Here is a 20838-nt window from a genome sequence, read left to right as displayed (position 1 = left end):
AAGGACATAAAAATATGATGCTCTGCAAATCACAAATGAACAATAACCAAGCGCTATTGCTAAAAGAACATAATAGTGAATAACACCAGATCTTATTCAAAAAGAGATACCAATTTAAACATTCCAGCAACTACACACATGTAAATACAAAAAGGACCCCAATCCAACAAAGGCCTTATCGTAGTGATTTCAATACCCTTTGTTGTGAACTTATCAACTTTTGTACAACTTATGAAAGATTAGGAAGCTGTAAAGATAGAATCAAAGAATTCGCCCCTTGGCTCATAGCTAGCCAGCCAAAACACACAACAAAGACTGGCTCTCAGCTATGAGAGGGGATCTTTTTCTATCTGTAAGCTTCTAATCTTCAGTTTCAAAGTTGTAAGTACAAAGGTAGAAAAACACAATAGGCTGTTATTGGTTTTTTTGTATTTACATGTGTGTAGTTGCTGGAATGTTTAAATTGTATCTCTTTTTGAATAAGGCTGTTTATTCATATTTTCTTTTAAGTAATAGCCCTGTGTATTGTCACCTTAATGCAGAGATCATATTTTTTGTTTTTTTTCTTTCTTTTTTATATATAAAGTTTCTTTTTAAGACTTGTTTGAGTTTTTCTCTCTGGGTAGGCTAAGGAACGAAGGGGAGGGAAATTCTCTTTGTGTTAGATCTACGGAGGGTGAATCTCTGTAGCACCAGGGAAGTGGTGGGAGGGGGAAGAGAGAGAGAATCTTTTCTGTTTCCTTGTATTTGGTTGTCTCTTTGTGGAAGAGAAGAGACATGCTTCTTGGTATTGTGATGTAAAGAGGTTGCATTAGTACTCTCAGGTTAGCCCAGATAGGAAATTCTGGGTGGGAGAGAGGTGGGGGGAATAGTTTATCTCCCTTGGTTAGGAGACTCAGGGCATCTGAGTCTTGGGGGTTTCCCCAGGGAAGGTTTTGGGGAGACCAGAGTGAGCCAGAACACTGGAATTTTTGGATGGTGGCAGCGAGATAAAATCTAAGCTGGTAATTAAGCTTAGAGGGGTTCATGCTAGCTTCTCAGGTTATGAACGCTAAGGTTCAAATCTGAGTAAGAAGTTATGATAGATGCCACGTCAAATTTTTTGATATAGAAAAAACATCTTTTATTTATAACTGCTAGTCCCAGAGACGCAACCTGTGATCTGAAAGCTAAGCTGGGTTCTTTCCTTTTCAGACATCAACACCAAAAATAAGAAGGCCAACAGAAGCCTTCAGTTACATCCTATGAAAACCCACTGAAGGCTTGTGGGGTTGCACAGGTGTTAAGGTATTTGGAGGCAGTGAAGTTATGCAAGTATAACTGAGAGCATCATTTGATTTGCATCATCTTTGTGACTGCTGGTGATGTGTGCAAAGGCAAGAGTGTGTTTTGACTCAGATGCAGATTGAATTTGCAGGGCTGGCAATTAAAAAAAAATCTTTTTACCTGTAGACTGAGCAAATTTGATGTGGAATCCATGAGGCGCAATAGACCCATGATGAAATTTAAGAGTCAAAAATACGTTTTTCACAGTATAGCCACCATTTAAGGACCAAATTGTCTGACCCTGTGTCAATGCGAAGGTGTTTGGGGGAGCACATAGAGACATTGACAGAGACAGTGCTATATGGCTGATGGGTGCAAGTACTGGACTAGGCTGGCACTGTCAGGAACGATCCTCTCTGAACTGGTGAAGGACTCCTAAACACATTTCAGATGGTAGCAGAACAGTGGCTTCCTTCTCAGTTTCCCTGTACAGAAATGGATGAGTTCCCATCTGTCACATTATGGGAGTTGTATTAAATTGTACTTGCAGGGGCCCTGGGTAGATGCTTGAAGAAGGATGGCTTAAGTTGTTTCCATATGCCAGGGACAGATTCTGTGCTGTACTTTCTGGGAGGTACAGCCCAGAGGGCAGTGGTGGCTTTACATCACCGTTGCATCCTCTGGCTTCTGGGCTGCTGCTAGGGCATTTCAGCCCCTGGTATAAATTAGAGCAGCCCTGCAGCATTCTGGAATCCCTTGGAGTACTTAGCACTGTGAGTATGTCCCCTCCCTCCATATCTGCCCTGGTGCAGTCTCTATGCTAGGGCTGATGAGGGAGGCTACATAAGTCCTATGCTGCTCCTATTTTAGGGGTCTTCTCTAACCTCTTGCAAGTCCTATATGTTGCCAGAACTGGGGCTAGAATCGTCCCCTTCACTCTTGACATTTGGATCGGCAGTCAGCTGAGAATACAGCACGCTCAAGGCTTGTTGCCTTTCTGTGGCTGCAACAGTTAGTCTTACTGGCTTGTATATGTTGGGCCTGAATTTTGCCTGGCTTCTTCATGCCTAAGCAAGGGTGAGCAGGGCAACAAGAAGTGTGTCTTCTCCCATAATACCCCCTTGCCTCCTGCACAGACGCCAGACACACAGTCCTTATGAGTCCCTTCAGCACAAAGACTACTAGAGTCCAGTGCCGTTGCTAGCACTAGACTTAGTGTGGGATGAAAAAAAGATGGATGTGGCCCCAACTCTGACCACAACCGCCAGTGGAGTTGGCTCTGTTTGGTGGCAGAGGATATCATTGTGCCTTCTTTAAGGGTGGCACTCCAGGAGGCATTGTGCCTGCTTGGGATAATTTCATGGTCCCACTGGCTATTAAGACACATTGTTTGGCAAAGAGTAAAAATTTTATCAAGATGATGTTTAAAAAAGTGAATGGTATGGAGTTTAAGTGTAGAAGTTTCAGGTTATCAGGGAATAACGTACAGTTTATCAAGGGGTGTGAAGTTCAATTTAAGATCGGATGGCGTAAGGAATACATCATCTGCAATATACTACAATAGAGTCTCACCTTTTCTCTCTCATAGGTCAGAAGGGACCAATATGATCATCTAGTCTGACCTCCTGCACAAGGCAGGCCACAAAACCCTACCCATACACATTTATAACAACCCCGAACCCATGACTGAGTTATTGAAATCCTCAAAATTGAGATTTGAAGACCTCAAGCTGCAGGGAATCCACCAGCAAGCGACCCATGCCCCACGCTGCAGAGGAAGGCGAAAAACCTCCAGGGCCTCTGCCAATCCACCCTGGAGGAAAATTCCTTCCCGACCCCAAATATGGCGATCAGCTAAACCCTGAGCATGTGGGCAAGACTCACCAGCCAGCACCCAAGAAAGAATTCTCTGCAGTAACTCAGTTCCCATCCCATCCAACATCCCCTCACAGACCATTGAGCAGACTTATCTGTCAGATTTTATTTTAGAGCGTGCTTTACTTGTGGCTGATCCTTTAAAGTGTTGCATAACCTCAGCTCCCACTGAAGTCAAGGTGCTCAGTACCTCTTAGATTCGGGACATCTCCTTTATCAGGATGTCTTCCAGAGGACAGATTTAACCTAATAAGAAGGACTGACTGCTGCTTTAATTGGTATAGAATTAGCATAAACTTTGTTTAACAGGGACACGAGGGGCCAGTGTCAGATGATTAAAAGATGCATAGCTAGGTATGAAAGTTGTGAAATTCTAAGCTGCTGTCTTTTTTAAATACAGAAGTTGTCAAAAATCAAAAGAAGAATGAATGAAATGCAGCAAATTTCATTTAGTTCTTTTGATTCAGTATAGTAATTGTTATAAAATCTTTGCAGCCTTTTATTTTTTTTAAGTGGCCCTTCCATTTGTTGAGACAAGCAGCTTAATCAGGATGATAGGCTGCCTTCTGGGGAGTCCCAGTTAAGAGGATTCTGTTGCATATGGTGAGTGATCATGTAAGGCCAAATCCTGCTTGCCCTACTCATGTGATTAGTCCCATTCAGTTCAGAGGAATTTAAATGCTGTCAAATTGGCTGACTTTCACATGATAAATATATTTTGATTTATAAATTTAAATAAAATCTCTCATGTTGCATTCATGTAGCTGTATGTATATAACATGACATAAGTACATATCTTTGTATCCTATATATTGAGTTTGAAATATGCATCAGGATTAGCCATCTGTAGATGCTCATTGTAAGTATGGGATGCAGTTATTGTAATGATGCAGTTTAAGATGCAATTTAATCACCTTTTTAATTTTATTTTAGGCTAATGCTGATGTCACTGTACAATGTGAGCATCAACTTGAAAGGCTTGAAGTACATTAGTGAAAGTCCAGGTTTTATTCCATTACTTTGGTGGCTATTGAACGGTAAGATTGTTACAACAGTTCAAATTGTGGACTTTTTGATAATAGCTGTGAATAGATACAGATAATAGCTGAGTAGAAATTCAGATCTGTGACCTTGTTCTATTTAAATTTTATGAGCTAATAAATGTCCAAAGAGAGGGAAATAACTGAAGGGATAAATATAAGTATTTCTATCAATGATACTAGTGTATAACATTCAATTCATATAAGAGTTATTGATGGCAGTATCCCAATGGGGGAGGTGAGGAATCTGATAAAGCAAATGGAAGACAGCCACCTGTACTTGCATCTATGCACTTTAAAATAATATCTCTGATCTATGAGACACTATAAAAATGTAACTGCTGAAAAGTATGTAGGGTAAGGTCAGGCTTAGTCTTTGATCTTGAAACAAATTAACCTTTGCAACTAAATGCATCCCTGGTGTGAGTCCAGCTCCCATTGATAAGATCTAGCATGGTCTAGTCAGTGGATGGAGAATTGGATTGAAAGTCAGGAGACTTAGGTTATATTCCCAGCTCTGCCACTTGTGTGACCTCATGTAAGTAAATTCTCCTCTGTGTTAGTTTCTCTTCTCACATGTCTTTTCTGTTTAGACTAAGCTCTTCAGCACTTGGTTTGTCTCTGTGTTTGTACAGTGCCTAGTGCAACAGGGCTATTGTAGTACAAATAAATAATAATAGAAGTTAATGGGAGTTGCACCTGCTGTTGCAAGGATCAGATTGACGCTTGGAGTTGTTTGATCTATGATATTTCAATTAACTTAGGGATTTCCTATATGCCACATGGCTCTTGCATATATTTTTATGTGCAAATTATGTACTCAGGCTCATTATCAAATAACTTTTTCTTCAAAGGATCACAGTTAATTAAACCTCACAACACGCCTGTAAAATATCATACCCATTTTATAGACTTGTACGTAGCTGGGGGAGATGAATTGCTCAGTGGAGGAACCTCAGTATATGGTCTTTTGCCATACAGTACAAAGAAACCTTACATGCATTGCTCCACATTTTCTTCTTTATGACAAACTAATATTTAGGTCGTTATTCTAACAAAAATAAGGTGACTGAAGCTCCCAAATGTCCCATTCAAAAGACCTTGATGGAATAAGTTAAACTTGCTTGGAGCTAGATAGTTGATGTGATTTTATTTTTTAATTAAATCGCTGACGGTCACATAAGCAGACAAAGATGATAGACAACTGATAGTATTTAATTTGCAATTGTTGATGGAAAAAGAGGATGAGAGGCTGTTGTGTGTTCGAAAGGTGTCTCTCATCTGTGTGTGGAGTGAGGAAGAAAGACAGGCTTATGTAATACCTTTACTTTCTGAAGCTGAAATTCTTAAATTCTGAGAAAGAACGAGGATTCCTAGGCAGTGTGCATCTGCCAGTTCAGATTCCTGAGTGCTGGGAAGGCCTGTTTCCAGTTGACAGAGATGGCGGAGTAGTTTGTGCAACTGGACCCACAGTACTGAACAGAGGATGAGCCCAGGATCTACCCTCACTCCCATCAACTTCCTGAGTGGGAGGCCCAGGCAGTTTTTTCTGCGCTCAGGGATTTCTTCACCTTTTCAAATTGCCTTAGCTGTTTTGTTATTTCATTTCTCTCTTTTCCCCGCTTCCTCCTTCCTTCCACTGCTTGCAGGGCTCAACCTCCTCAACCCTTGTTGGCCAGGACCCATGACTTCAGAGACATCAAGCACCCTAGCCCTGCCTGCTTTCGTTTTCCACACAGTTCTTAGCAAGTGGCTGGAGCACTAGTTTACATAGTCTCAGGGTTACCCTGTTTGTGCTGCAGTAATGGAGGATACTCCTGCAAAGAGCAGACTAGGTAAAGGTATAGTCCCTGTGATGCCTGGACTTTCCACAGCTCCTCAAACTCTCTCTCAAGGCCTTCAGAGTTCCCCTCAGAGTCATCCTCGGACTCTTCTGTCACTGCCCTTACAGGCTCTTCCGATACTTTTCACCCTCTCCACCCTGCAAGTGCCTATGACCTGGAATTTCAAAGTGTTTATGGATTTATATCTCTGCTTTCAGCTTTCTGTGACATGCCTAATTACAGTCCTTACCAGCCCTCCACAAGCTTGTCAGTCCTGATCCAATCCCTGCCACTATTTTTTCACTTGAAAGAAGGAGAGATTTCTTCTTTCCTGTCTGACTCTAGGAGACTTTTTCAAGATAGCAAAACTGATGAACTGATTCCTATTGTCATTAAATCCTTGGATATTAAGAGGAAGAGATCCCGAATAGATGAAAAATCTTTAGGAAGGGCTGAGTTTCCCTATCCCAATGTCTTTAGAAAATGGGAATGATGCCAAATGGCCTTTCTCACAACAGAAAAAAAGTGTATTAGCTGTATCTGTACTAGACTATATAAATTACAAGAGGAAAAAAGCTAACATTTGACACACCTGCTGAAGTTAATGCTTCTCCTTCTCAGCTTGTTTTTGTACAAAAGTAATCCCTGTGAAACAGTGCAATCCCAAAGGATCCAGTTTATAAGCAGTATTGACCATAACCTGAAAAAGGAATAAATCCTCAAATATAGCTTTGTAAGCTTCTGTGGTCACATGGGCATCACTCACAAATCTCGGGGGGGGGGGGGGTAGAAAGGGCAGCCCCAAGCCTAAATGAATTGATGAAGTAGCTCAACTTTCTTTGTGGTGCAGGTAGGTTCTCTCCTCATGTTCTCCCATCTCAGGGAGAACAATTTGTCTACAGTCATGGGAGGCTGACACCCTCTTGAGGACCTGTGTGATATGAGCGCTTTTCAAGGGCCAGTGTCTCTGTGGTGTTGTCCTGGATAATGCTATTATATTATCTGCAGATATAAAGAAGCTCCATCTTTCTCAGCAACATACATTTCCTTTCTGATACAAAGCCTTTTGAAACTCTTCTGATTTCTTAGTGCTTCATTCCTCCGAATACAACAGGTACTTCTCATCTTCTCTCTTACAGAGTGCTAGACCAAGAATACCTTCCTCTGTTAATTGCCACATTAAGCATTAAGGAGAAGCAGTTGGCCCAAGCGTTACTGATTGGGAGTAGACTCAGATTTGCCACTTCTCCTGGACTAAAACAATTACAAGAAAAGGAGCATACAAGGAATTCATTGGGCTATTCTCTATGTGATGGGGCACGACTCACCACTGCGGCACCTCCTGCTGAGTGTCCTGGGAATTAGCTGGTGGTTGCCAGTGCGCCCTCCACAAGTGGTGTCTTCCACATCGTCATTCCTGTTTCCTCATCCAGGACTCGCATCCTCTTCTGGACACAGCCCTCTGGCTGTCCTCACTCAGTTCTTTCCCCACTTTAGGGGGACCAACAGTCCTCAGTCCAACCATTTGCCTCAGTGGCAATCTGTAGTTCAGGTTCTAGCCACTCATCTCAGTGGCAGACTGCAGTCTGTGCATGGGCTACTTTCCTCAGTGGCCAGTAGGGGCAAAAGAGAGGGGAATTTGGGCCAGTTCCCTCCTCCAGGCCCCAACTCAGGTAACCTATAGCCAACAGCTATGTACTGCCCCTCCTCCAACTCCACCATCTCCTTCCATGGGCCACTTCCCCACAGCCCTAGCACCTCCTCTGCCCTTGTATTAGGACCTTAATTTGGCAGCTATCAGCCTGGAGCTTTCTCATACTCTACTGACCCAACCCAGCACTGGTCTGTCTGTAGTCCTTCTCCCTCACCCTTCAGCAAGTGACTGTCACCTCCTCTCCTCAGCTCCTTCTTATATGGGTCAGCCTTGCCCTGATTGGCTCCTCCAATAAACCTTTCCCTAATTGGCTGGCACTGCAAGCCTTTTCCTTATTGGCTGCCTCCCGCACAGCCTCCCCAAGGTTGCTTTAAAACCCCTTACATACCAGTGGGGGGTAACTGCTCTATCACACTCTGGTATTCCTCTTCATTCTTATCTCTTTCTTTATGGCTGATTTTCTTTTTTTGAACACAGCCAAAAGATTGGTGCTGTTGAATTTGGACTCAGAGGTGTTACAGAATTTGGAGGGATTATTGCTGTGCCATATTTTCCTCAGCTCTAAGGAAATTACTCAGATATTTCATAAAACAAAAGAGGGCAGGAAGCTCTTGAGTGTTGTTAGAGCTCTCTTCTCTCACTTTTCTCCTGAAGCTATCACAGTTCTATCTGAAAACTCTTATTGTTGATCCAAGAAGTTTCTGCAAATGACTATCTCTATAGATGTCAGCCAAACATACTTTCATATTCCTAATACTCCCTGCCGTCTTCAATATTTGCTTTTCATGACTTGATCCTAAACGTTTCCAATATATAGCTTTTCTGTTTGGATTGTCTGTGTGTGTCAGAATTTTTTGAAGATCCAGGTCCTTCTCATGGTAACACCTCTTTTAGAAGTCATCTTGGTTTTCTATTAGCTCTTATTAATCAAATCCTCTAATTCTTAGATTCTCTAATTCTCACAGTAGCAACTCTCAAACAATTCAAATTCTTCAGACTTTGAAATGAGTTTTCAGAAGAGTGCCCTTATCCACTTCAGGACTGCATTCATCTCAGCACTCATTTAATGACTAAGTCTTCATCCTCATGCCTAAAAACAAAATCCTCCAAATCAAGTATCTCATGAGTAGCACAGTGACTTTATATTTGTCTTTATTTATAAGAAATCTTAAAGGGTTCTAAACTTAATCTGATAAATATATTTTAGTGTTTCAGTCGACCATCAGTATAAGAATTAATTTGCCTTTTCTTCATTGTTCTGTTAGTTGTATTGTGATAGTGCTCAGAGTTCCCAGCCGTGATCGAAGTCTCAGTGTGCTAGGTACTGTGCTTAAGATTTTACTTAAACAGCTGCCCAGCAGAGGTACATGTACAGTGCATCACTTGTCCATGTGAAAGACCTCTGTACTCTCACTTCCACGTCCAGTGAATAATCAGGCATGTTGTGGAGAAGATGGGCCAGATTCTCAGTTCTGATGTGAATCTAAAGTAGCACTATTAGCTTTAATGGATTTAGAGGTGGAAACTAGTTTTGGCCCTAACAGATGGGGTTGCTGACTGGCTGATCTCCTCAGATAGCAATGAGAACAGTCCCCTGACAAAAGGGCAGATTGAACTGACATCAGTTATACAGGAACTGAAGTTAAAAAAAGAGAATATAAAAGGATATGTTACACAGAAAAAGCAAACTTTCAATATTAGGACTTGTTGCAGCATAGCTCATTCTTTGTAAATGCTTTCTGTGTTAGCATTTTCCCCACTGCAGATACTTTGTTTATTAAGTCTCCTCTTATCTCTTTGGCCCTATCAACAGTAGGGTCATTTTTCAAAATCTCTCTGCTACTGCCGACACTGGTTCAGGTCTGGTCTACAGGTGTTAGGAATATAAGGAGCCTTTGTACGGGTGGGCCATCAGCTTGCCTCACCATTAGTTAGACTTAGTGTGATCATGGGTAGTGAGATAGTGCTTAAAATGGGGGCAGCAGCTGGTGGCCCCTCCACACGAGATCTCCCAGGATTGTTAACTCTGGTGGTGCTGAAGTAGTGTTAGCCAAGATGTGAAACTTTTGAAATATTATCCCGGCATAGGCAGAGGCTAAAACTCTATTGCAAATCATTTGCGAACAATAAATACTGCATCCAGGTTGGCCAGGCAATGTTACAGGCACATGTACATTGGATTCACACCACCCACAGAGCCAGCTGTAGATAGGCTGTTTCTCATTAATGTAATCCAGTTACTTAAACTCTGCTGTAGGGAATAGTTCATCCGAGAGCACACTCCTAATGACAGATGTGACTGTAAAATCTGCCTGCTTTATCAGCTGTTTTTATCAGTGACTGAGTGCCAGTGACATCAGACAGTACTTCGTCAGCAGTTAACAAAACGTCAGCACAGTTCCTTGTAAAATTGCATCAATATGTTATAACTGTGTTATGCTTAAATTCCACATGCTGTTCAAGACCAAGACAAACAGCAACATTTTTTTCTCCTTAATGATTAGACTTGAACATGTGAGCTAAGAAATGTGTGCGCCAGTTGTTGGGAGGATGTGATGAAGTGATACGATTACAGCTAAGACTTTTTTTGGCTTTGTGTAAATAAAATTACTCAACTAATATAGAAATGACTAATTCTGGAAGCTATTGAAATAAAGATAATGCTGAGTAATGAAGATTCCTGCCATACTTACTTTCCTTTTGCCTGTTCTCTACTAGGATTTATTTTCTTTTAAAAGAAAAATCCTTAAACTGGGAAGACCAAAAAAAACGGCTGTTTGAGTATATTTTAAAATCCAGGTAGAAAATTACAAAAATATAATTATCCCTAACTAGCAGATTTGCAAAACAATATACAGTCATAAGGTGTATATGTGTGTGTTTTAACATGTATCCATTTGTGTAACTCTAAGTGTCTTGGAATACATGTAGAACAATAAAAATCAGAGATGAGAGATACTGAGTTCATCTTATCTACACCTCTTCGGATGCAGCATTACAGTCACCAAATATATTCTTCATTCAAGTGATTCAGCCAATAGGGATTCTGTGACTGCCATTGGAGACTCTTCCCAGAATCCAGTAGATCTCAATGGAAAATTTTCCTATTGTGCAACTAGATATAATTGTCCTTACCTTTGTTGCATAGTGTTATACCCCTTAGGCAATTCCTCTCTTCCTTAGTATGTACACACTTCTAATGTTTGCAGATTATACTAATGTAAATGCATGCAGTATTTGCTAACATAGCACCTTTCATCAAAGGATTTTAAAGCAACTTCTATATACTAAGCCTCACAACTCGTCTGTGAGGTGCTAAAAGTAGTAGACTTGTTTTATAGATGGACAAACACAAGAGGGATCCAGTTCATTTCAATAAGCTTCTTTTCTGCCTCACTGGACCATATTTTACTATCCTTATTCTCAGTACACAGCACCTTTCTCCATGACAACCCCATTGCAAGTAATATAATGTTCAACCCAAGTAAAGGTAGCAGAACTTAGCCCTGTGTTAGAGGGCACAGTTTGGCTTTGTCATGTTCTTTTTGAGAAGTATGTGTTTGGATTTCAGTCTCAGTTTTGCCAGAAATAAACAATAAAGTCTTAGAAGCCTAAAGACAAAAATTGAAGACACATTTACAATCTTTTTCTCTTATTGTGGATAGATCTACAATCAGAAAAATAAAAACTTCTGAAAATGTTGGTTTGTAGCCCATACTTTTAAGAGTATCCACTAAGTATGAGTATCCTACTTTCAGAGGTGCAGAATAGCTGCAGTTCTCTGTGACTTCAGCTGGAGTCGTGTGTGCTCAGCATTCTGAAAATCAGGCCTCTAGTTGTTTTCAAGTTGATCACCCAAAATTAAGGGACAGTTTTGGAAATTTTGCCATAAATGACTGACTTACGGTGACACAATATTTGGTAGCAAGCTGAAAATATGATGAGATGAGGGCTCCGTTATGCTAATCACTGTATAAACCAGTGGTTCTCAACCTTTGCAGACTACTGTACCCCTTTCAGGAGTCTGATTTGTTTTGGGTACCCCAAGTTTCACCTCACTTAAAAACTCAGATTTCAGCTTCAGCCTCATGCAGTAGGGCTCAGGCTTCAGCTTACCCCCCACGTAGGGGGGCTTGGGCTTCAGCTTTCTGCCCTAGGACCCAGGGACTCTGACGCTGGCCCTTGTGACCCCCTTAAAGTGAAACTCACAGCCCACTTTGGGGTCATGATCCATTGTTTGAGAACCACTGAAAATATGGAACTATATAAACAAGTCATTGGTGGAATGAAATTTTAGTTCGTATTGACATCACTGGTGGTTTTTATGCAGCCTGTTGTAAAATTAGGCAAATTTCTGAATGAGTTGATGTACCCCCTGGAAGACCTTTGCATGTCCCCAGAGGTACATGTACCCCCGGTTGAGAACCACTGGTATAGACACATAGGTCTAGTCTACACTACAAAGTTCTGCTGACATAGCTATGTCAGCTAGGGGTGTGAAAAATTTAGCCCCCCAGGCAATATAGTTATGCCGGCAGAAGTCTCAGTATAGATGCAGCTAAGCCAATGAAAAAGTGCTTCTGTTGGAATAGCTAATATGGTTCTGGGAGGTGGTGTTACTGTGCTGGCAGAACTCCTGTGAGAATGCACAGTGTCTGCATTAGGGGTCTAGGCTGGCATAGGCTCTGTAGGGTAGACATGATCGTAGTAAGAGACTGTCACTGCTCTCATGAGCTTACGATCTAAACAGAGGAGGCAAAGGGTAGGAGAAAGGAAATATGTTACCCCATTGTACAGCTGGGGATCTAAGGCACAGAAAGATTGCGACCTGTCCTCATCACACTGGAAGTCTGGCAGAGTCAGGTTTAACTAACATAGTGTTAAAATTGCAAGAAGCCACCAGTGCTTAATGCCTGTTCTGCTGAACTGTTTGAAGTGCCAGTGGGAATTTCATAAAATTCTCCATCTAGACAAAGCTTTTGTCATTTCTTGACTATATTTCTCACCTTTCTAGGCCCCGTTCTGTTTCCCTATCCTGTTTGGTGTTTTCGACACCTCCCAATTTAATGTATGTGGTGCATTAGTTTAATGCATTCTGCTTACCCTGATTTCAGATCATTAATAAAGGTGTTAAGTAAGCTGACTAATAAGAGAACCTTACTCTAGCCCACTTGACACCTCCTTCTAGCTCAGGGCATTGTGATTTATCACTGCACTTGATTTGTGGTTCTACTGCAAGACTTCAGTCCCCATGGCAATGCTGGTATGCAAATTAATTTCAGTTAATTATTCTCAATGTTTTCGTACAACACTCTGTCAAAGGCTTTCCTGAAATCTAGGTATGACAGTGACAGACATAGTAGAAATGCACAGCACATGATACAAATAAATAGATATTTTAGCTACAAAATACATTAGAAATACAAGTTTGGAATATGCAAAATAGAGAACGTAAAAATAAAAGGAGTCACCTGGGTGGGTCTAGCAAAGGCACAAACAGACCCCCTACAGACTGTTGGGTATAATTAAAATAGAGTCACTCCTAATATTTCAGTAGTAATAAATGCATCCTGTTCCTTTAACAATGGAAATCAGAATTAATTTTACGTCTTCCTAGGCATGTTTTTCTGACTTGTTCCTAAGCAGTTAAACCAGATTTGTCCCACTACAATACAATCAAATGTACCCAACACTTCTGTTTGTGTCAACTGAATTTTTAGCATTTGGAGGTATTTGATTAAAGTTGAGGTTTTATTGAACTTAAATGGAATCTGAACTTTATATAGATAAAGAACAGCCTTATAAGAATTGCAGAATGAGTGTTTTAAAACAGACTAAATAGTAATGGGACATAGTTTATCCTGCTCCACATGAAACTTCAGCAAACTGTAAATCTTGGTTACTGACAAAGTTGTTGGTAAACCCACGTATCTGTGGGATTTGCTACATTTGGAGTAAAGAAGAAGGGAACAAAATATTCCTGATTACCAGTTCCTCCCAACCAGTGCTTCACACAGGGAATTGAGGAGAAGAGCAGTGGTGGTTTTAAGCCACTTTTATATCTTCTCATATTTGGGGGCCAGGCAGCCCCAAAGGGCCATTTCAGCAGCTGAGAATAGCAGAACTTCAGCCACTTTCTCTTTACCCAGGGTCCATGGGGGATGGTGATGTAGAGCTATAATGTTAGTCCTGGCTTGTAACAAGGAATCTTTTCTTCCTCACTTCTAGACCCAGATACAGAAGTGTGTCTGCATGTTCTACGGCTTCTCCAGTCTGTGATTCTAGAACCAGAAGTTTTAGCAAAATCAGCACCTGAGATGCGTGACACCTTGCCATTTCAACGTATCATAGCGCTGTCAAAGAGCCGCAACACAGAGCTGCAAACACTGGCGCAAGAACTGCTTGAAGACCTCAAAATCCTAGAGTGTGAAGTGTAGAGACATACTCACTAGAGTGTTACGACATCAAATGTTTATATTTACTCCATATTTTTATGCTGCAAGAGTATGCAAAATATTATAGCAGATTAAAAATATACATATTGAGTAATTAGTAGAGGTGGACTTGGATTGAATCATTTCAATCTATCTAGTTACCTGTATCAGAATCCCTGCCGCTAGCCAGGTAACCCAATCCAAATAATACCTGGGGAAAAAACATATGTTGTTTGTTAGGTGCCTGAACATAATCCTAGAAGAGCTCCCAGAAGAATGACAGGTTTAATTTATTTCATAGGATTTTGTTGATAACGTGTTTCAAAAGTGATCCAAACCATATGACCTGCTGGTGATACATAGGGAATAAAATAATCATCTGAATTATAGGTAGCACATTCTTTATTTTCAAGGATAGCCAACCTTTTTGGTCCAGTTCAATCCATCTCTAATAATTGGTGTGCTAAAAGTCAACTTTGATGCTTTTTATAACTCTAGTGTTTCAGAAGACATAAGAAATTTCATTTTTATTGTTACTGTTTCTTTTCTCTATCCTTTCTAATCAAAGACAATTGGAATTGTGTGGAGTGTATTAGATTCTGCTTTAGAATTTTTCATTCAAATTCAGTAGAGTTGGTGGAGAACTGACTTTACAGCTGCCATGAATAATAGCAACTGAGCTTCCCATAGGCCCTGCAGAAGGGAAAAGAGTGCTGTGGTCTCAGTATACCTGGTTCTGTAGCCAAAGAGGCTAAAATTAATTACTGCTCTGTCATGAACACTGTTGTATTTATTTGAAATTCTCATTATTTTTTAGAGCTAAGCTTGCTTACCTCAATTAAAAAAAACCCAAACCAACTATATTATATACTTTGCGATGCTATCATTTATGTGTATCAATAACGCTGTCATTTCCTGTTTTCTTGTGTTTGTAACATAGCTTGCAATGTGACAGTGTTGGAAACAGTGACAGATAAGATATGTATTTTTACAGAAACAACAACTTCCTCTTATCCACTGGTGTTATGGTTCTTCACTGATGAAGCCAACACATTAACAAAAACGCAGCATTGGTGTCTTCTAAATCATCTGTGCAGAAGACTCAGAACACAATCTACTCAAATCAATTTTAGACAGTTTTGTTGATGTGTCTTGCATCTGCACCACGCTACAGCATTTTTTTATTCTTCAAGTAGTAGCACAAGACAAAAAACAATGTAAAGCTTGAAAGTTCCATCCCTGTTCAGCAAAGTAGTTAACACAGGCTTAACTTTGATTTGGGATTTAACCGCAGGCTTAAAGTTAAGCACACATTTAAGTGATTTGCTAAAGTGGGGCTCCAGTGCCACTGAACTCATTGATGACACAACACAGCATACCTGGTTACATTAAATCAAGTGCAAGTCAAGTCAGATACATAGAAAGAATCTTGTAGCTACTTCTTTGTAATATATACACAAACTTGTTCTGTTTAGGGTGGAGTCCTTAGAATAAATGCATTTTGTCCCTTAATTAGCTGTTATGGTCAATGGGTCATTTTATAGCTGAGGAACTATAAAATGCATTAGATAAAGACATAGTTGCACAATGTTACAAATATTCAATGTTAGAAAATTTAGTAGAAATGGATGTAAAGCTCCTCGTTTCAGTAATTCGCCAACATACTAAAAAATTCAGTGGATCCTAATTAGCATTGAATGAACAAAATACAATATATAAACTTCCCAGAATGCATGCCATAAATCAAAGGGTTATCGCAAAATATGAGACTGATACCACAAATGAGGTTAGATAGGATAAGTGTAAAAAAGAGATGCCAAGAGCACTTAGCGGGAGTTACATGATTTCTGATCCAAGAATATACAATACTCACTATGGATAGATGTTGATCAGAGTAAAATCTCACACATTATTAAAATACATTTTCTTTGGATTTGTTTTCTTACCTTGACCAGACACCATCCCATGATGAAGTCAAAATGGTGATAGTCTAGGAAACTAGAGACCATCAACTCAAGAAAGTGTTTAATTTTAAAGTATAGTAAAAGGCAAAAAACAGTCTAATCACATACTTTTCAGCTGAGGGGTGTTCTCCCATTAATATTTTTACTCAAACCATTGGAAGCCAGTAAGCAACAGAAAAAAAGTGTGAGTGTGTGTGTGTATGTAGGTACACTCAGCACTTCCATCCACATTGGAGGCTTTGGTAAAAACCTTACAACTTTATCTTGTCTTTATCTTACACATTTATCATACCTAGTGTTACTAAAGCTGGGGGCTCACCATTTGAAGCACTGTGTCAGTTATACCTGCTCTGAATTGAATGTTTTTGTAGTGAATAGTCTTCATTTAGTGCCTTGATTTATCTCCATGTGACCACTACTGGAAATTAATCAGTTAATCTGATAGCATCAGTACATCTCCCAGCTCCCTTTCTCCAAGATTTAACTTGCTGGGGCTATGGGCCCCCATAGTCAGACGTAATGCTATGGATCCGCCAACTTTGTGGAAATGCCTATTTAGTTTTAAAAATTTAATTATGCTATTTTAATAAATAAGTAAAAGTATAGCTGGCTCTGAAAAACTAACTGCATCTTCTGAAACACTTGAATTATGAAAAACTCCAGAAACAAACAGGAATAAAACAAATAATGTTTTAAGATCGCTATTACATTTTTAAACAAGTTGTTTTTATTGACGTATTCAACCTGTTTATTACAGTTCTTAGTGAAATTGTTGTTGGTTTTATGCAAAAGAAAAGGTATTTTGTTTGGGTTTTGTTGGTGCAAAGGAAATGATAGTTCAGTATATTGCTTTTTTCAGTTCACACAAAAAAGTTTGAGAGTCACAAGGGCTGAACTGTTTTGAAGTCAGATAAACCTGTTTTAAATTTGTTTTTCAAGAAAGCCTTCACTCTTTAAATATTGTGGTGGAATAAATAGTGCCTTACTAGCTGTAGTACTTATCTATAGCTTTAATATTGTGTTGCTATCTTTTTCTTCCTGTATCCCAGATTCAGTAGGCTCAGGAGTCAACCTCCTTCTCCTGATTGCTGAGATCTGGAAGCAATCTGTTACTGATTACATTTAATAGAACCCTTTGTAGTGGGAGTAAAGTCTGATGGCTTCCAAACACAGATAATCTGACATACCCTAGTTCCAGTTGTTTTCGGTTTTGCTGTCTCACTAGTAATAAAACAGAGCAAACAGTTTATCTTATCCAGTGTTACTAAAGCTGGGAGTCACCATTTGAAGCACTGTATCAGTTACACCTGCTCTGAGTTGAATGTTTTTGTAGTGAATAGTCTTCATGTAGTGCCTTGATTTATCTCCATGTGACCGCTACTGGAAATTAAGTAGTTAGAGTATTGTGCCTCCCCCCCCCCCCAAAAATATACATTTTGGGGAGTTTATAAACAGGGGAAACAAGCTGGCTTTACTGAAATAAACAGATGTTACTCAAACGACTTCGAAGTGTGTGCCATTTTTTTCTTAAAAAGAGGAACATAGATAATATATAGTACATGTGATATAGTAGCAACATCTTTTAGTGCTACTGTAATTAAAGATCTGTCAACTTCTGCATTATAAATCTCTGGTTTTATTTTGTTGTAAATGTTCCCTCAGTTCTGAAACTTCAGGCTGTTAGAAATTTTAGTTGTCTAAAAACAACTAAATATTTTGGAAATTTGTGTTGTGCTGTGTGCAACAGTTTGAAAAGTTTGGGTTTTTTCCATATGGCAGGTGATTAAACACTTTACCTTTTTCTCCTCCAAAACATTAATTTACCTAGGGCCAAAGTCAGCTTTCACTAACACTCATGTAAATCCAGAATAACACCATTGAAGGCACTTCTCTTGTTGGATACTGTCAGCTCCCGTCAGTGTTAATCAGAGTTGCCATCAAGAGGAGAACTATAGTTTGGTATTTGCACTGAGGACAGTGATGGAGTGACTCTGGATTTACACCAGTGTAAATGGAAGCAGAATTTGGTGCTTACGCTTAACATGAGCCAAAAGGTCAAAAATCTGTTGTAAAAATCCCTGTAGTAAAATCCTTATTTACCTCACAGATCACAGTGTGCAATTAAAATTGAACTTTGCTTCCTTGAAGAGGTATGTACCATGCACGTGGCAACTGAGTCATGCCAACTCTTGGAGAGTTCTGTGGGATCTGCTGGGATGCGAAGCAATGCATCACAGGGCATTGGACAGGACCCAGAATGCCCCGCACCTCCCATTCCGCCTTCCCACAAGCTGCAGCACCAGAATGGGAAGAGGTGCTCTGTGGGATAGCTGCCCAAAATGCACCACTCCCAATGCTGCTGCAAGTGCCGCAAATGTGGCCATGCCAATGTGCTTGCAGCTGACTGTGTGAATACATGGCCACGCTTTCCAGGTCACGGTCTCTATGGGCTGGTTTAACTCCCGGTGAGCTATATTTGCAAGTGTAGCCAATGCACTTAGAGTCAAGTTTTAAATGACCTGGGAATGCAGATACAAACATAGTTAGAACTTGGTTTGTGGCAACACACAACATAGGCCTTAATAATTCTGTTACAATCATGTTCTAACTCTTCTGGGGACCTGGGGCACCGACATCTATGTTCTATAGCCTTGTCTGGCACCAGATAGTTTGCAATGGTATATTGGGGGGGGGGGGGTTTCCAGGAGAAACTACCTTGACTTCACCAACATTTTGTCTCTTTTTGGTTTGTCTCATACTTTTTATCAGAATAATTACACCTCTTCAGAAGTAACTTAGCTCTGTTTCAGTAGGACTTCTATAGGTAAAAGGTTCATGTGACTATGTCCGTGTTGGCATAACTATACCGTTACAGCTAGTTCTTCCACTGGTGCTCAACCCCTCTCTGTCCCGGCCCTGCCCTGACACCACCCCTGCCCTGCTCTTCCTGCCCCCATTCCAACCCCTTCCCCAAAGTCCCTGCCCCAACTCCGCCCCCTCCCTGCCCCTATTCTGACTCCTTCCCCAAATGCCAGCCCCACCTCTTCCCCACTCCCCCCCAGCTGTTTGGCTGTGGCAAGCGCTGGGAGGTAGGTGGAGGAGCGGGGACAAGGTGTGTTCAAGGGAGGAGGAGGAGGTGAGATGGGGTGGGGTGGGGAGCTTGGCTGCTAGTGGGTGCAGGGCACCCACTAATTTTTCCCCATGGGCGCTCCAGCCCCAGAGCACCCACGGAGTCGGTGCCTATGCGGGGCTGTAAAGATTAGGGATGCCTTAAGGGAGCAATTTGATGCTGAAAGCCACCAGTAATGTTTGGTGCCCTGCACAGGAGTGAAGTGCAGTGGTTCCAGTGCAAGTAGGCATCTGTGTTTGCTGTGTATGAAGCACTGACTTTCAGTGCCTGTTGCTTTCATGGGCTACGCTATCTTTTACTTAATGCAATAAAGAATGTTTGCAAAGCCAAAAAAATCATTTATTGAAAAGGAACACAACTGCTGGGGAAACACACATAGCATGACACATCTGTGCTGTGTGGGAGGAGGGAAGGGGGCGGGGTGGGGAATGAAACAGTCACAGATTTGTGTATGTTGTGTTATCATAGTCAGCCTTCCTGTCTGGAGGGCCGTGCAGTGAGTGCTGCACTTCAAACTGGCAAAATGCATGGTGATGGGGGTTGAGTGCAGTGGGTAAGGGTTATAGTTTGCAGGTTTGGGTGGTGAAGCTACAGGTGTTGGAGGCAGCTGGTGGTGATAAGAAACCAGATGTTGGGGAAAGTGGCTTGACAGTGACATAGGGGCACAAGGGAAAGAGTTTTGGGGAAAGGGCTGGAGGGGGTGGGGGCTGGTGCGGATCTGGTCCATATACAGTGCTATGAGCACCTGCATTGAGTCTGCTTGGCACTCCATAATGCTTACGAGTTGCTCTGTGGTTTGTTGCCAGTGAGCTGCATTCTCTTGGCGGAGCCTCCTTTTGGTCTCCCACCATGCTGGTACTTTTTGATTTTCAGTAAGGGACTGCTGCATGACTGCATGCAGAATGTCCTCCTTGTTACTTCGCGGCCACTTCCTGATTCTTTGCAGCCTTTTGGCCATTGATAACAAGGATGGCTGGGATCTCAGGGGTGCATCTGTAAAGCCAAAATGCAACATGTAACAGAGGCAACATTGTTAATACTAGACAGAGCAATGATTTGGCCGAATTTAAAAGACAAGCAGAGTGCAAATAGCAGAAAGTCTCTGTCCCAAAGCAAGCGCACATAACCAACAAGAGCCCCGAAATGGTGAGTAACCATAAGGGCAAGGGCAACTTATTGTTTCAGGGCTGTACTGTCCTCTGTGAGACACTTCATGGAGGCCGATCAGGGTGCATTTATTGACCAGGACGTCCACACAAGCCCCGTGGTGCTCCAGCCGGGGCGCAGCAAGCTCCATGCTTCTCATGGAGGTGGATTACCAGGGGGACTCCAGCCGCAGAGTCCGGGGTGCTCTACATGCCTTGCCAGTGTGGTCACCTTGGCAGTTAGGGCACCTAGGACTGATTTAATGTGCTCTAACTCACAAGTGTAGCCAAGGCCTAAGCTTCTAGCAGCAGATCCCCTGCTGATGTAAATTAACTTCAATGGAACCATCTCATGAATCCTCCCCTAAGCTCCAGTACAGATGGAACTTGCAAGAATCACCAGGGAAGTTGTTTGATGAAGAAATCCTTTAAAATGTGACCTGAATGACTGAAGCTTTTAAAGCCAAGCTTTGCCCACCTATAGTACGTTAATGGTTATGAAACCTT

At 41.2% G+C, this 20838-nt stretch overlaps 1 protein-coding gene across 6 annotated transcripts in view; it reads left to right on the top strand.

The window, feature by feature from the left end:
- HSF2BP (heat shock transcription factor 2 binding protein) overlaps positions 1–20838 on the top strand; it is a 119550-nt gene that overhangs the window by 66141 nt on the left and 32571 nt on the right. For 4 of the 6 annotated variants that reach the window (XM_032790171.1, XM_075074035.1, XM_075074032.1 and 1 more), the window contains 2 exons: positions 4075–4178; positions 13887–17475. In XM_032790171.1, the coding sequence (XP_032646062.1) occupies positions 4075–4178; positions 13887–14095 (313 nt within the window). In that variant the 3' untranslated portion in view covers positions 14096–17475. Of the gene's footprint in view, positions 1–4074; positions 4179–13886; positions 17476–20838 lie in introns of those variants that run through there. The other 2 variants (XM_032790172.2, XM_032790175.1) reach the window with 1 other exon arrangement.

This window comes from Chelonoidis abingdonii, chromosome 1 (genome assembly GCF_003597395.2).
Source record: "Chelonoidis abingdonii isolate Lonesome George chromosome 1, CheloAbing_2.0, whole genome shotgun sequence".
Taxonomy (NCBI): domain Eukaryota; kingdom Metazoa; phylum Chordata; order Testudines; family Testudinidae; genus Chelonoidis; species Chelonoidis abingdonii.
The sequence above is the reverse complement of the archived record's forward strand: the minus strand, read 5'-3'. Positions and strand labels throughout refer to the sequence as shown.